Source organism: Mauremys reevesii, linkage group 12 (assembly GCF_016161935.1).
Source record: "Mauremys reevesii isolate NIE-2019 linkage group 12, ASM1616193v1, whole genome shotgun sequence".
Taxonomy (NCBI): domain Eukaryota; kingdom Metazoa; phylum Chordata; order Testudines; family Geoemydidae; genus Mauremys; species Mauremys reevesii.
The window spans coordinates 10,449,750-10,466,912 of record NC_052634.1 but is presented as its reverse complement, the minus strand read 5'-3'; the positions used below and the strand labels follow the sequence as shown (position 1 = coordinate 10,466,912).

The 17,163-nt window shown below is 46.1% G+C and overlaps 1 protein-coding gene across 9 annotated transcripts in view; it reads right to left on the bottom strand.

Moving 5' to 3' along the window:
• Positions 1-7,150: 7,150 nt before the first annotated feature.
• Positions 7,151-17,163, bottom strand: part of IGSF9B (immunoglobulin superfamily member 9B) — a 151,244-nt gene continuing 141,231 nt past the window's right edge. For 7 of the 9 annotated variants that reach the window (XM_039496563.1, XM_039496559.1, XM_039496557.1 and 4 more), the window contains 2 exons: positions 10,574-10,695; positions 7,151-9,752 (listed from right to left, as the gene is read on the bottom strand). In XM_039496563.1, coding sequence (XP_039352497.1) covers positions 9,529-9,752; positions 10,574-10,695 — 346 coding nt within the window. In that variant the 3' untranslated portion in view covers positions 7,151-9,528. Of the gene's footprint in view, positions 9,753-10,573; positions 10,696-17,163 lie in introns of those variants that run through there. The other 2 variants (XM_039496562.1, XM_039496561.1) reach the window with 2 other exon arrangements.

Here is a 17,163-nt window from a genome sequence, read left to right as displayed (position 1 = left end):
TGTGTGTGTGTGTGTGTGTGTGTGTGTGTGTGTGTGTGTGTGTGTGTGTGTGTGTGTTTTAAAAACGCTAAAAAAAAGTCAGAACAAATGAGGTGCCATTAAATACTACATAGCAAAGCATTTGTTGTAGAGATGATTTTTATATACATGCCTTTCCTGATCCTCCCCATGCGTCTACATGCTTCCTGTCTACAGCAATTTTGGCAGTCTAGTTTGAGAGATGCTCAGACACAGGCTCTCTACCCAAGGATGTAAGATGATCAGGAGACCACGTAAGCAGGGACATGGGGAAACAGACCTGGTATAGGCAAATGTAAGTTCACTGAAGTCAATGGGAGTTGCACCTGGTTACTTGACCCCTGGAAACCTGTTCTCACACAGACTGGTATAAGCCTGGAGTAACTCCAGTCAAGTCAATGGAATAACACTAGTGAGATCAGAATTCAACTCTTGTTCTCCATTAAATGGACATCAAAACAGTGAACAACAGAACTATTATTCATTACCCCTTCCCCAACACAACACAATTCCTGACAAATGACTTCAATGCACATCACAGGGAGCACACTCAGATCTTAACATGCAGCTGGCAGCAAGATATTCTCGATTCTCCTTGTATTGTAAGTATATCTGTTTAACACCACAAACATCACCCCCGCTCGTGCGCACACTGGGGTTAGCGATACAGACACGCATCTGTTTTCACATCTCTCTCACACAGATCCTGAGTGTGCGCAACATGTGCATCTGCATACGTGCATGCATGCATCACAAAGCAGGACAGGCTGCTTTCAAAGATATCCTGAGGCCTCCTGGGGCATTGGCTTGGGCACCAGTGGCAGCTCACGGCCCTGCTGGAAGAGTCAGCCCTTGCCAGCCTACAGGAAGCAAAGCCATCCCTGACTCCTGTGTTAAGAGCAGAAACTGAAATAAGCTGCCATTTTGTATTGCCAAGTGAGAAACTGCACTGACAGTCCACTTCCCAGCACAGCCACACGGAGAGACGGGTGGCACAAGTAATCAGTTGCTGGCACATACTGTTCCTGGTCACGCAGAGATGTAGTTATGAGGTCTCCGAGGATGGCACAGTAAGTGCTGTGGGTGTTCCGTGCTCCAAATTGCCCTCAGTTCAGATGCGAGGTAGCAAACAAGTGAGAACCCTCTCAGCCCAGCATCCCTGGGACTCTGTCCTGCTGGGATCACTTAATGCACCTCAAAACTATCACACGTCTGTGAGGAAACAAAGACTCTGCCTGAGCAGCCACCGACTTGCCCTGCTCACTCCCCGTCTCACTGTTCAATGGCCCTCTCTCCCTGCCTGAGACTATACGCAAGGCAAAGACCCAAAACAGTGAGTGAAGGTGTAGGTCTCTGTGGACTCAATAGAACTGGTGCCTCATGGGGCCCGGGGCCCAATGACTTTTAGCTCCAGTACAAGTGGCTGCTTAGCCTCGGTTCCTTCCCAGGCCAGATGGGGCCTGGGCTAAATGCCTTTTTCAAGCAGCTCCCCGCCCCGCTCCTTGGGCCAGCTAGCTTCAATGCAGCCCATTGCTGCCATCTTGGTTCCATGATTCGGTGATTTAAATTATGTGCAATGGCTAGAGAAAGAAGAAGAACAGCCCGTCCTGATTTGGGGAGAGAGGAACAAAATGAAGGTCAGGCCCTTGTGATATGGAGTAGCTGGGAGGGGCTCTCCATGCCTTGTCTCTGTTCCTATCCCCTGCCCAGAGTCTTATTGCTTCTCTCCCCTTCCCTCCCTCTCCTTATCCCCCCCCATACAAAACATCTAACACCCTCCCCGTCACCCTCATCGTCCCCTTTACATGCAGATATATCAGAATCCTGTGCGTCTACATCTACCTCTTCTCCTACGTTTCTCTACCTATTTATACAGCGCTTATGTACATCTCGTTTTCAGTTCTTCAGAAATGTTCCTTTCTATACAAGGATCAACTGCCAGCTCCGGGCTGGAGTGACTGGTGAACCCCGAGAGGTTCACATGAAGTGAGGAAATAGAGGAAGTTGGAGTGGATTGGTCCAGCCTCACTGGGAAAGTACTTCTGCAGCCTCCAAATCCCAGTAGAGACAGGCCTGAGCCATCGCGTTTGGACTTGGATCTGAACTTCGAGAAGTTCGGATCCGTGTTTGGATCCAAGGATTTGGTTCTAGCCTACCACTAAAACGAAAGGGACAGGTCACCTACGTGCGCGGTGTACTGGCAGAGGGTGATACTGCCTCCTTTTGCTGATGACTCCTAGCCAAAAGCAATGGACAGCTGTTGACCTGGGCTGGAGTTAGTTACATTTCCCAGCAGCTAACACTGAACATTAAAATCCACTGCACCAACAGCAGCTGCCAAATCAAAGAGCTTATTATTATTAACATCACTGTACTGCTCATGAGCCCTCACCATTAAGATAAAAAGGGCAGATAAGAGGGAGCCACCCAAGCTGCTACAAACAGCATCTGTTAAATGAGCCAGGAAGTTTTACTAGTTTTTGCCTCTCCTATCTGGACTGTCGGGCCAGAAGTGTTGGATTTCTGCACTAGCGATCGCCAGGAAAAATTAGTTCCGAATTTAATCATCCTAAATTGGGCTCATCGGCCTGGCTCCCACCAACCCCCCCGACTTGCTCAGTGAAAGCTTCCACCACCCAAATGGAAGGGCAAATGGAAAAACAAAGGAAACTGCCACCAATAAAGAGACCCAGCTAACATAGCAATGTCTGAAAACTCATTTTGGAGGGACTCCCCTCCTCATGGTTATCGAAGACTAAGCCCTTCCACTGGAGGTCCTGTCCCTGAATGTCGCGACAGCCAGCAAGGACGATCCAGGGGGATCTCAGCTACCTCATGGGGACATAGGACAAAAAAATTTGAAGAAATACAAATTCTAACCATTGTAACAAAAATTAGTTTTCTAAAACCCCAACCAATCCACTCAGGCTGATGCTGTCCAGGGAGATACTCTGAAACAGCAGCAGCATGGGACTCAAATGCAGTCACCTTGTCCAGAAGCCATTGGACAAGGACAAACCTGTGCTGGAGAAAACTAACCATGTGCATGTTCTCTCTCCATCCACTCGCCTCCTTAATCTCTCTGACCCCTTAAAGCCTTGGGCTGGGGAGGGACTTCTCTCTCCTCCTTTCCCAACAATAAGTAGCAATTACAAAAATGGTGTGTGTCTCAAAGAGCAAATTCAGAAGGAAAGCAAAGTCACCGGGCATAAAATACACCCGAGTCTGGAGAACAGGCCATATGTACCCCTGGGGTAACAGCACTGACTGCAGCGGACTTAAAGAGATGGATGTATCCACATATATTCACTGAGGGGAATGTAGGTGTGCCAAATCCCCATGTAGGTGTGCTTACTAATCCCTCACACCAACACCACAGCTGCTACAGTGGTGCAGCTCAGCACACCTCAGATAATACATTAAGCTGTGCATTACATATTCATTAGCTAGCCATCAATTAACTCTGAAACTATTTATTAAAATCAAGCTTCTGCTTTTATGAGACTGTCATTAGACCTCAATATACAGGGACAGTTTCCCAAATGTACATTTTTTAGGATCGGTTTCTTTTTATAGTTATATAGTTTACTGAAGTTAATGGAGGGACTCCAAATTTACACCTGTGAATTAGGGGCCAGAATCTCACCATTTAGGGCCTCTGAAATCTGATTTCTTCAAGAATGTCCCTGAACAAATGCCATGATTTTTGCTTATTGCCCAGACAATCTTGGACCTTCTTGATACGTTGTACTAAATTGGAAAAATCCTGCTCCATCTCTATAATGAATGTGGTACTACAGTTCAGGCTCTCTGCCAAGTCGACAGGGGCTGGAACAAGAGGAGGAGAGAATGACCCTCTGGCAGACTTAGGAGTGGTACTGGTGAGCTCTGTCCTTCAGCCCTCTCTGACCAGCCCCATCAAATGTACATCACAACAGTCCCATCAAATGTGCATTTTTAGTGCATCTTATCCGCAAAGGACTTTACTAATAGTAACTAATGAATCCTCACGACAGTCCTGTGAGGTAGGTAAAATATTATTGTCCCCATTTTACAGTTGGAGAAACTGAAGCAGAGAGGTGAAGTGACTTGCCCAATGCCACAAAGAAAGCCAGTGGCAGTGATGGGAATAGAAATCCTGACTCCCAGTACTATGCTCAAACCAGGCCTTTCAGTTCCATTTCATAAGGGATAACTTCACTTACCAAGCCTACATTACGTATGCAGTTCAGTAGCTATCACAACACAATTTCCTGCAATCTGCATGCATGTCTGACTCAGCTTTTCCTCCACACCTAACTAGAAACAGGATCATCATCTCCAATTCTCCCTGAAAGTATGTCTGAATCACAGTCCAGTGCCACGGAGATAAACAGACATCACAAACAGACATAGCGCCTTCAGCATACTGAGAACTGCCTCCAAAACTCACAACAGGAGAATGGAAGTAAGTGACCAAGGAGGTATTCCAGTTGCTGTTCAGGTAGCAAGCTCCATACACTGGAAAATTATCATGGATTCCCATAACCAGGACTTTCTGTATTAGTGAAAAGAAGATCCAAGAAACCCGGGAGTAAAAGACAAGGTGCTCAATTCTGCATCTGGGGGCAGCATATAAACACCCAAATCCACTTACTAAGTCTCCCTCCTCACACCAGTACATTTTGCTTATAAACATAAGATGTTCTCAGAAAAGAACAGATTTGCAAGGCAAATTTGAGTTTCAAAGAGTTGGGCCTAAATTTTTCCAAGCAAATCTGCAGGGCTGGCTGGAATGCCATACGATGCCTGCGCTCTGATGAGGTCAGGAGGACCCTCCCCCCACCCAACTTTTACAGAGTTCTTCTTTTGTCAGCTCTTCTCTTTTCTCAGAGGGGAACAACTAGCCCTTTGCAGAAAAAACTGTTACATCAGGGCATTCAGGTGCAATCCTGGGAGATTATACATTTGCTTAACAAAATAAAGGGAAAGAGGAAGTTCTGCTTGGCTCCTCCCTCCCCCAGTTTTAAAAGAAAGTCCAAGGTATAATCAGATTTAAATACTACTACTAATATTAAAGTCATAATCAAACTTTTCCTGCTTGTCAGTTGGTTCTGTACTTACACGGCTGACACTCACGGTATATATCTGTGGTACAACTTCACTGTCCATTTGCAGAAATGGTAGCAGTGCACCTGCACTCCCATCCCCCACATATTGCTGCCCATGTCCTCAATCACCACACCGAGCTGCAATAGGAAAAGTTGTCATGTAAAAAAAAAAAATCTGGCAACTGAGATTGTGTGGAAATGGAGCTGAAGGATTGTGATAGGGAGAATTCTTACACAGAAAAATTCTACACAGAAGGAAAACCAACTTCGCAAAAAGTGCAAAAAAAATTCTATGGATTTGATGTTATGATCTTGTAGTATTTACATTCTTGACAAAGCAGGAGCGCTCTTAGAGCCAGATGAAAACATTCCTGCTGTCGGTGGTGCCTCACGGTTCCCAAGAAACTTTGTTGCCTGGGATTTCCAGGAAAACCAATAAAAAGGCAGTATTTCCACAGGGGATGGCCATAATTTTACTGATGAAACAGCAAAAATTTCCTACTAGGACAGGTTTACAAAAAAGGAATTTGGCCCAGGAATATTTCTGCCATGTTAATTAAAAAGCTGTGTTTGCAGCGGACCAAGAAAAAGGCAAAATGTTTTCAACGGGGTGGAAACGGGAGAACGGTTGGCATCCTTTGGCACGGCTCAACCATCCCAGGTTGCCAAGATGGAAAAAAAAAAACCCTCCCGTGTAGGCCATCAAAGCCAGATGGTTGTGAAAGTAGTTTCCAAGGAGAGGCCATTTGCCGTAGCACAGGCAACATTTGCTATAGTTGAAAGGAGCCAGTATTTTCTCCCTTCGTGCCTGGCACCTCCCCCTTCCCCAAACCTTAACCACAATAATAGCTAAGGTCAAGGAGACGGGGAGGAGGCAGCTGTAAAGGCTAAAGAATAGTTTGAAAAAGGAAAAATGCTTCCATGAGGCTCACTAGTTGGATTTCCCTTTCCAGGGTCCTATATGGCTCACAGAGCTGAAAGAGATGGAGGGCAGCAGCTTCAGGTCTCTAATGGTTGAAGGCCATGGAAAGCAGGGGGCTCTCTGCTCAAAGTGTCTGCAAAAGAAACAAACCCGTAGAAGACAGACCAAGCGAGCTGGCATATTCTGCCAATCGTCTCTGCGCCTAAGTCCTCTAGGGCTACATAAGTCAGGACAGTGAGAGGGTCTTGGAGACAGTCATCCCAAGAGACCCAAGATACTGCCCTGTTAATATGAAGAGCTACCACGATTAACCCAGAAAGTGCTCAAAGAGTCAACATCCTGCTCTCGCTTTGTAACCGTCCATGCAAAAGAAAGAAGGGTCTTTGCAAGTGAAGTGAAGTTTGCCCTGTACAAAGAGTCAGCAGAAGGCCTACGCACCTCATCAAAATAGAGCTTCAAGGAGACTTAAGTGGTGCGTAGACATTGTGCTACCCCTCTGCAGAGGGACCAATTTCACCCATACATAGGAAGCAGTAGTAAACAGCCTACCTCTGTGCAGTGCCACCAACTGAAGGGCGTCCAGAGTCTTGTGACATTAGTGTACGTAGGTACACACCCACAGATTGGAAACCTTGCAGGCAGAGGTTCCTGGAAGATTTTGAGGCAGTACCTACTGCTTCCTTCCCCACTGACAAAAAGTCTTTCTAAAAAAACAGCTGTCCTGTTGGACTGGGGCTAGAAATTAGTTTGTTTTTCTCTGGCGCTAATATGGGTTCAGTTTTTACACCTTGTGTGCAAGTGACATGAAACCCAATCCAGGTCCTAGTGAAGTCTAGGGCAACCCTTTAAAACACAGTAACCAAAGAAATACCCATTCAGGCCACAGGCAGAGTTGGTTTCTCACCTAGCCAGAGCCACCAACTGTATACTTGCCAAAATGCCCCAATCCACGCTCGAGATTCAGACTGTACTCAGAGTATCCTCCTCTCCCTTGTGAGCAAACTGGTCTCATTTTGGATGGCATTTTTTAAGTTGGAAAAAATACCACTGTATCACAGAGTTCTCTGTGATGTGGTTTGAACCTCAACAGGATTTTGAGGTTTGACCGTGTTCAGTAATTTTTATTGTTGTTTCTGAAGATCTGATGAGACTGGAAACAAAAACCTTAATAAAAAAAGTCTTCTTGGGATATTTCTAGGTGAAATTTTTAAATTTCACCAAACAGCTTGACTCACTGATATTGCTTGATCTAAACTGTTCCTTTTTACAAAGCATCTGAAACTCTTGGATGCTTCGCCAAACCACTGAGCCCTTTGAGGTTCAACCATTAGCAAGAATAATAGTCAAAGCCCGTGTTAACCATAGCAAGACTGGTGAAAATGTTGTGGCCATCCCACCTGAAAAAAAAAATCAACCTTGGGAAGGATACAAGTGAAAATCCTGTGCCTTGGAGATTCTGTGCAAAGAAGTACCTAGGTCCTCCCAGGATTCACCTGAGACCTTCTACATCCTGAATTCACTTAAAGCAAAACCACCCATGTGAAATACTTTAAGTGTAATTGTTTTATTCCCAGGCAGGCTATGATCTTAGCACTCCAGCACAAGGGAAGAAATACACAACGACCTGGATGCACTGTTTGATCTCGCCACTTAGAAAGTGCCTAAATATAGGAATATAATAATACTTCACATTTATATAGCACTTTTCATCTGTAGACTTCTAGGTGCTTTACAAAGGAGCTTAAGTATCATTATCTCCATTTTACAGATGAGGAACCTGAGGCACAGAGTGGTTAAGTGACTTGCCCAAGGCCACACGATGAGTCAGTGGCAGAACCAGGAATAGAACCCAGGGATCCTGACTCCTAGCCTCACATTCCATTCACTACACCAGAGTTGCCCCTCGTATATAGACCAATACAATCCAGAGAGAAACTGACGGACATATGAATCATTCAAACTAATCTGAGTAGAAAATACACTCTGGTGAAGAATTGGAATGGCATTGGTAAAAGGAGGAGACCATAACTCCTCAGACTGAATCCTGGGAGTGTTAAAACCCAATGCATCTATCACATTCATTCTAAAACTGGGGTGGAGGTGGAACAGGGGAGGGGACATATTAGCAACATATTTAGAACAGATGCAAGGTGACAGAATTTGTTTCTTCTGCTTGCAGCTAGAAGGAATTTATCAGCTCTGGGGACCAAAAGCTACCTTCCAAAAGCTCCCTCTCAGGCATTGTTGTGTATGCCCTGTTTACATTAATCAGTGGGGCAATGGATTGGAAGATGCAGACTGAAGTTTACACTTTTTTGTGGGGGGTACACCAGTTGAACCATTTCCATTCACACTCTACACAGGAAAAAAAAATCAGTTCTCTCTCCTCACTTTGCAGCAAAGGTTAAAAAATGCAAGCACTCCTGTAATGAGATCTTGTATTCTAAGACTTCATTAATTTTACAAAGTGAACTACAGAACATTACTACTATTAATAATAAATTGGCAATCTAAACCCCCTCCTCAAAGTTGACCAAGTCTAGTTTGAGATAGAAGATCATTGGATTTAAATTCCGCCTTCCACCCCGATCTTTGCAGGTTTGCAAAGAGATGTTACCATAAATTAACAAGTTTTGAGAGTGTCTATGTACGGGACCTTGCACGATTCCACACATCTACTTATTCTGGAGTTTGAGGGGGGCAGGGGTTGGACAGAAGTAAGAGATCATTTGTGTTTTTGTTACCCATCATCCTCAGGCAAAAAGGTGGAGAGGCAATGAGATTTTGCACTGGTAAAGTTTTCTGGGATTATTTTAGAATAATGCATTACAAAATTATCAGATTAACTGGGTCATCAGTTCCAATCTGGATTGTTCTGTGTCACTTCATTGTTTTCTGTGGAATCCAAATGATTCCTGTGAATTCAGGCCATTTGCTTACTTCCATGTTCCTACCTAAATACACACTGTATAAATATACATTGTAATCTGCATTGTTTTTTTAATCTATACATACTTTTGGAAACCAGGATGTAAAATCTCATCCCTCTTCTAGCACTCATAAAACTGAAGCCGTAGCAGAGAGGGGGGGATTCAAGGGACAACAGATTCTTATGACAACACTGAGTTTGAATCCTTCTCGCTCTGAGCCCTGCAAACCCCAACCTCACCTTTTCCTGTTCCAAATGGCAGGGGGTGGGTGAGGCGGGGGGTATTTTCCCCTCCATCCCCTTGTAATTTAGGACATTCCTCCCTCTCACCCCCCCACCGCCCCCATGATCTGCACTAAATGGAAGGTGTCCTATGAAGGGGAGAGCCTCTCCCAGTGGTCAAAGATTGGATGCTGGGTTCCCTGGATGTGATACCAAACATTCAGCTTGTTGGTATGAGAACCCAGGCTGAAGCTCACACCCCATCTCTCCCCACATGTGTCTGTAGCTCATGAGATCTCCTCTCCCTCCTCCCACCTCCCTTTGAACCTTCTCTGGCTGGTGCTACGCTAAAGTAAGGTGGCATGCCCGCCAGAATCATCGGGGTCCACACTGTTGAGAATAGCTGTCTGGTCCTCAGGGAGCTGCCGGTGGCAAAGGTCATCCTTCAACGCGGAGAGGCGAGCGAAGGGATCCTGACGAGAGTGTCTCTTCTTCTTGCGGAGGGAGACCGCTTCGTCAGGCCACAGTACCTGAGAGTTGGGAAGTTGCTGAACCTGGGAGGCAGAACCATCTGAAGAGGAAGAGGGAAGGAGAAGGACAAGAGGATTAGTGATCTATAAAAATGCCATGAGCCAATGTGGTGCTTTACAGAGCGTGTAAAACAAATGCCTGGACCCGGCCCTGAGAAGCTCACAGTCTAAGTCAGGATAACGTACCAACCTCCGTGGTTTGGCTGGGGAGAAGGTTAACGTAGGATGCTCAGCTGATGGAGGAGGGTTTTTGGAGGGATTTAATGGAGGATAGGAAGAGGAAGGTTGTTCTAAGTGTAGGGGACAGTGCGAAGGAAGGCACATAGCACAGCGGGGGGGTAGGAGACAAAGGGAAGAGTCAGGACAGAGGACCTGAGGAGAAGATAGGGGGCTGGAGAAGGAGTAGGAGGAAATGACAGCAGAGATGTAGGCGGAGAGATGTAGGAGGATCTTGAATTTAAATGGACAGAGCGCCACTAAAGGCATTGGACGAAGGGTCATTCCAGGGCTCTCCGGCTAATTTCAAGACTACAAAGGGAAGTTATCCCCTTCCTCTTCTGGGCTAAGATCTGGACTAACATCCCAAGGAAAAAAAATGAACAGGAGATGGGGCCTTCTGTTTTACAGCTGAAAGGAGCAGGGAAGCCCTTGTGGCCTCATGGAAAAAAGAGAGCCTGCTTCCTTTGTAAGGAATTATTGAGCAAGAGAATAAAACATAGGTTTTATAGTAGCTCAACAGAGACCTTCAGACCACGGGCCTGAATCAACTCCCATTAGAGTCAGAGACTTTAATGAGCGTTGGATCAGGCCTCAGAGGATGGACAGGGAGACTAGTGGGGAGTCTTGTGATCCTCACACTCACTGGATTGTTTTCTGGATTTTGAGGAGCCCTTGGATGACTTTTTGGGCTTCTTTATCCGCTGGTATTTCAGAGCTTCGAGCCTCTCAGGTGCAGCAGCGTTCCCGGATGGAGATGGACGTTCTCTAGAAAGGAAAAGCAGACACGTGCCATCAGTGGCCCCCTGTCACACTCCGGCCAGAAGAGTTCTCGGGTGGGGAGGGACCGGTCATCCTCTGCCATGGAAAGGAAAATGTGAGGAATCCTGGGCCGATGGAATAAGGTCAGCCGGCTGCACTGGAGCTAAATACGATGCTGGTGGAAACATGACACCATCTACTCACTGCCTTAGGGACAGCTGTAGTTTCCCCCCCACACACACACATACATACTTCCCTGTCCACTGTTTCCCTCCCTCTCATACCATGGATGAGTGTAGGTCAGGCAGAAACAGGCAAAGTTTATAGAGAGGTGTTAGGCTCCAGCCCTGGTTGTTCCTGTGGACAGAATCAAATGCCTGCTGATGGCTAAGCTGTGGAGGAATTGGAAGAGCCACACTGTAAGACAACCGGTACCGAGGCTCACGTCTTAAAAATGCATTTGTTTCTGTAATTTCAAAACTGTTAAAGTAGGTAGAAAGGGGCAGATCCTATGTCCGACAAGGCACTTCCGGGAACCCGTGTCAAGCCCCTTTAAAGAAAGAGAAAGCAAAAGGCATATGGAAACAGGACAGCGGCACCCATGTTACCGCTATGCGCATCGCCAGCTATGGCAACAGTGGCCCAGACAGACAGAACGCAAGCGGTGACCCTTCCCTTTCCCAACCCCACAGCAAAAACAGGGACCAAACGGCAAACAGAAACACGAAGAGTTTACATGCCAGCATTGCTGGGGCTGGCAAGTAGGTACCCCCTTCCAGGATCACGGCTCTGAGCCACAACACACAATAAAATAAGAGCTGATGATAGGTTCTGTTTAATCCTTCGATGCCAGGCCTCTGATTTTCTTTCCCAGTAGGATAAGACAAACCAGGACTTTGAAATTAAAGTACTTACAAGAGATTATCGGGAGGGGGGGGAGAGGAAATCTCTATTTCCTACAATGGGATTTTCATTCAGTGGTTTCATTCATGAGTTTCTCCAGCCCATTTCACTGATTTATTGTATGGCTGGTTTATTCTTTCACCAAAGCCTGTTACAAGGTAAATATTTTCTCTAGAATTTGGTGCATGGGAAACGAGCTCTTTGCCTAAGGGTTTTTTTTGTGTGCAGTTCTTTCTAGTCTGCTAGTCCTTCTCTGACTAGATATTGGAAGATAGGACACTGGGGCCAGGTGAGTATAGGAAAACCCTTCCCTCTGGACGAAGTCTGTCCAACTATATATTTTCCAGTTTTCACAAAGTCTTTATGGACTTTCCCCATTCTTCTCCTTGTTTCCCATACCTTTCCCCTGCCAGTTCTAGCTTGAGGCACCTCTCTGCCAAAACTGAGAGTTTGCTCTCCATCAAAGAAAGTCTCGACAGTTAGGGCCAGACAGACTACAGACAAGGGCTGTACTGGAGCCTTCACGCAGCTCAGTTGTGACCTGCAGTTCTCTCAAGCCTTGGGGCCCCTTGTTCTAGCAGAGTGCCACAGTCCTGACTAGCAAGCAGAGTGCCAAGGAGTGTGGGGTGGGGGGTTTGAGATATGAGCACGTGCCTGTGAGTAGGCCAGGTCCACAAAGTAGTTTTCACTGTGAGACCAAGCCAATACTCAAACCCAGCTCTCCTGAGATGAAAGGGCAGAGATTGAATCCACCGAGCCTCCAATACATTCACACCTTTCCAAGTAGGAGGAGACATTCTTTTGGTATCATTACTGACTCACTCACTGAAGACCACTGATCAAACCGTCTCAAAAATACTGTTCTTGCTGTAGTTCGTAACATTTCCTGAATTCTCCTCGTCCTGGTAGTGTTATCAAATGTCAGCCTATCCCCCATCTCCTGCTATACGCTAGGTCAATGCTATGGTCAGACAAAAAAAGGTCTGTTGTTCTGCATCTCCTGGGGATGCACAAAGGTTGACCACGCTTCACAGAAAGTTCTGAGAGGAAGAGGAAAGTAAAGGCAACAATTCTTTCCTGGGTGGCAGTTTCAAAGAGTTAGCACCAGCAAGGAATATTGCACTTACACCTTCCGCCCATCGACTGGAGGGTTCAAAGAAAGAGACTGGGCAATGGGAGCAAGAATGGGGTGTCTATGTGTCAGATCATGTACACTTCAGCAACACTCCCCTGAAAGGGTTAATCTGAACCCAAATAGGAGCTGGTCCTCTGTTCACACTCCACTGAATTTGAGATTAACGAAGAGCAGTCCAGCACTCTGGGATTCTCATTCGCTCCCATCGACTCCCCTGTGCTCATCGTCAAGGCAGCAGAAGAAACTGAGATGAAACCGATAAGCATGGGGTTGATGGAAGATGACATGTTCAGAGAGGCAAAACTCACTTTTACATGCCTGCTGCATGGCAGCCTATGGTAAAAAAGTGGGGGAATTCTAGTTTTCCCATACAAAGAGACGGAGAGAGCAAATAGGGCAGGCTGGAGCAGCAGAAGCAAAAAAAGATTTGGACAAAGACAATGATTACATTGGCCAGTGCATTTCCCACAGATAAAAGTGCCATGGATGGAGAAAATATGCAAGGACCTAAAGCCGGTCCGGTTTGCCTGACAGTCTGTGTGGAATCTGCACTGCTAATGGCCCTAAACCGAAGACACTCTCTTTCACTCTCGGATGCCAGTGTGAACTCACCTCTATTGGCCATCTGGTCATTTGGAGCCCTCCCAGGGATAAATCCAATACACAGAAGACTCTTCCTGTCCAATGTGGGGTATTAATCAAGAAACCAGCCCCTGATTCAACAGCAGGTCAGGAAGAGGAGGATTTGCCTTTCCTTTCAATGCTCACAAAGAGAAAAGCAAACTACAAAACGAACACTCAGTTAAGTTAAGGCTTAGGCTTTAACCCTGAATTTAAGATGCCTGAAATTGCATGCGTCCTTGGAAAGCATAAGAACTTGCAAGATACGCGAAACCCTATCCCGAGTTGCAATCAGATCAGTCTGGTGCTGAATGGGTCTGGGGAGGACTGAAAGAAGGGAGGGGGGGTTGGAGTAGATACTTGGATTCTATTCTCTGCTCAGTCACTGCAAGAGCTTGGCCAAGTAACTTATCTCTCAATGTGTCTCCATTTCCCCATCTGCAAAATAAAAGATAATACCTACTGCACAGGGGTTTTTTGTGAGGCTTAAAGTGTTGCAACATGCCCTGATAAAAGACATCACAGAGGAGTTAGTATCTGTGGGCTGAACTCAGGGCATTCCATCCATTTAGCTGTGAAAATCTGGATGTGGAGATTATTCTTTATTCTCATCCTGTTCAGCTGGTGGCATCTCATTGTAGTCGACATTTGTTCTAGGAGGGAACTCCCTGAGTGTTTCACATATACAGAACCGGGCTTCCCATTACTCGATGCCACGTCCCTCATTGCATTTTGGGGGTAAGGCCACAGTGGCATGGTGGGACTTTACGCTGGGACAAGACGAGCTGACGTGGGAAGTGGCTTTTGTAGCAGTAGGTGCTTAGCTAGAATACTGCAGGCTGGTGACTTGCAAGGTTTTTAAAGACACTGATATGACTGGCAAAGTTTCTTGATTTTGCTAACAGCACTGAGAAGCGTATGGAACGTAATGAGTAATTTGACTGAGCAGCTGGGGACCAGCAGATGCAACTGAAGCTGTAAGGTTTAGGGTATAAAACAGCTTCTTTCATATTCACCGCTCAAGCATGGACGTCAAGATTTGACTAACGTGCAAAGAGACAGATCCTCAGGACCATCTCTGATGGAACAGCTGAAACTCCCCACAAAGCAGGCGGCATTAACTTCAGCAGAGGACAAAACACCTTTTTAGACAAGCCACAATTCTCTCCTGTTGGAGCCAAGTGAGACTTTCACCCTCCTAGGATGGGCTAGATTTAGGATGTGTAAGAGTGATGGGACTACAGTTAAATTCCTCTCAGGAAGCCAACATTTGCCTCCAATGGTGAATACAGGGTAATAGCTTAATTTTAGAAGCTAGTGTCCCCATAACCTCTCTCTATTTGGTGTACTCCGATGAGCCACACATTATTTTGTCCTGCTGAACAACAACTGGTACAGGCAATGCTAACGGTTGCCCTCCTCTGCACCCAGCTTACACACACATTACTCCATGCCTGATTATGCTCCGTTTTCAGTTTTAGGTCAATGGGATACAAGCAAGCGCGTGGCTGCTATATGTGGGCAGATACTGAGTGAACTTCTCCAAATGGTTCTGACAATGTAACTCATTATTCCAATCCTGGTCTTCCACCACAAGGTGAAACAGCTTCTGCTCTTTAAATCCTGAACCAAGAAGCAGTTCTAACCTACTCCACTGCTGGTCCCCACTGCCACACAACTATACCGATACCGCTCAGCCTGGAGCTGTAGCAGCCCCTGCCACTGCTGCCACGTGCCTCTTCTAAGAAGATATTAGCAATTGTGACATTTATGATGCTAGAAAAATGCCCACTAGAGATTAGGATGAAACTCCATCGAACTCATTTCCATTTGTTCTCTAAAATAGGACTTCCCAATCCCCCATTTCCAGCCACACAGAGCCAGCGCACTAAACCCATGTTTCACCATAAATAGAGTTTGACCTCAGGTGTCGTAGACGTAAAGAGTGGACAATGGCAGAGGAAAGGACAGGTACTTGCCAACAGATTTATTGCCTCTCCACCACCCTTTATTTCTGCAGTCAACTCCAACTCTCCTGTTGTGATTGTTTCTAAGACCAGCAAACGAACTCTCACTCCTCCTGCCTGTTCTGTAGTGTTTGGGGCAGCAGCTTATGCACAAAGACTATCCAGAATACACCATGTGTGATGCAGAGGAACCTGTCCCTGCACTCATTCACTCTGAAGCGCTGAGTCATAATAGAGCAAGGTAGCTTTAAAAATGTAGCAGCTATTTTCTACAAGGTTCTGAAGTGAACTCAGATCCCAGACTCTACAAAGCATCAGGTTTGGGTCAGAAGAACTAATGGAGAAGTTCTCTCCGTCTTCGATTTACCTACACTTCCAGATAAGCATGAGTCAGAACCGTATGGACAGAAAGTTCCTGAAGGCGCCTCACAGTTATTGAGGGAGTGCACAAAGCGCAATATCTAGAAGAGAAGAGCGAGTTACAAAGCTTGCACGCCTCACCACTCCTCCTTAGCGGAGCTGAAACAAGAGTCTCCGGTATCCATAGTAAGAAGGGCTTTATCTCTAGGTTAAAAGAGCAGCTCCACTAGTCCAACCCAGCAAAGAATCTCTGTTGTTCTTCAAATGCCTTTGCATGAAGGAGGTTAGAAGAGGGGCAGACGAAGCCTAGGAAAGAACTGCAACCCATCTCCACCAGAATGGGAAGCCAAGTCACAAGAGGAGGCAGGAAGATCCCAGGGTGCAATATAACAGTTTTCCCTGACTCTCTTCCCTTGAACAAATGGGCAGAGAACTTCAGCAACGGCCTGGCAACTAAAGGTTCGGTCTGAAACCATTTAGACAGCCTATATCCCACAGGTTCAAATCCTGGCCAGGTTTACTCCATCCTACACCCTTATCAACTCCATTGATCAATATGGGGTTCTTTCATGCAAGGAAATATTACAAGCTAAGATCGGTTGTGTGCTGCATGGACACTAAAGATCCCATGAGACTTTTCTTAGGAGTAGGAGTTTCCTCTTCCCCTCCAGTCTTGTGCAGGATTGACTTCTGCCTCCACCCCAGAGGATGCTGTGGGTGTATCACTTGGGATCAGCTTAGGATCCTTCAAAATCAAAAGATGCTAGAGAACACAGAAGTGGCACTCCCTTTCCAAAGAGCTGCTGCCAAGCCACGACCACCACAAGGAGATAAAAAGGAGCCGATAACAGCGGGGAGCACACTGGAAAATGGCATCCCGTCTACAGGTCTGCAGACAACACAACTCATCTATACAATGGACTTCACCATGCTGACAGGAGAGGAAGAAGGAAGAAAGAGGAAAAGAAGGGTGGGAGAGGAGAGGACAGGAAGAAGAAAAAAGATCACAGAAGGGAAAAAAGAAGAAATGAAATCAGGAGTGAGAAAATAAAGAGAAAAATAAAATAAAAAAAGAAAAAACACTCAGACAAGAGGACTCAACTTCTCCAAGCGAGAGTGGGTGTGAAACGCATGCAGAGGATCAGCACATGGACAGTCTTTAAAGGGGAACCTACTTGTTTCAAACTAAACGAGAGGAGTCATTGTCCTCCCCACACTGGGGGTGGGGCAGCTTCCTCACCCATGGAATGGACATGGCTTTGCCACCTGCACCTAGGAGGCATCAGAGGCTTTGAGTACCGGGAACTGACTGTGCTGTCCAAAGGGAGGAGAGGAGCTGGGCTTGCCAGCACACGACAGCCTAGGATGCAGAGGTAGCACAGGCGCTCGCTTGCCTTCCCTGTGGTTTTTGGGTTTCCTACTGCAGTGAGATGACAGAACCAACTCTTCCCAGTTAGGAGACATTCACGGCACATTGAATTCAATTAA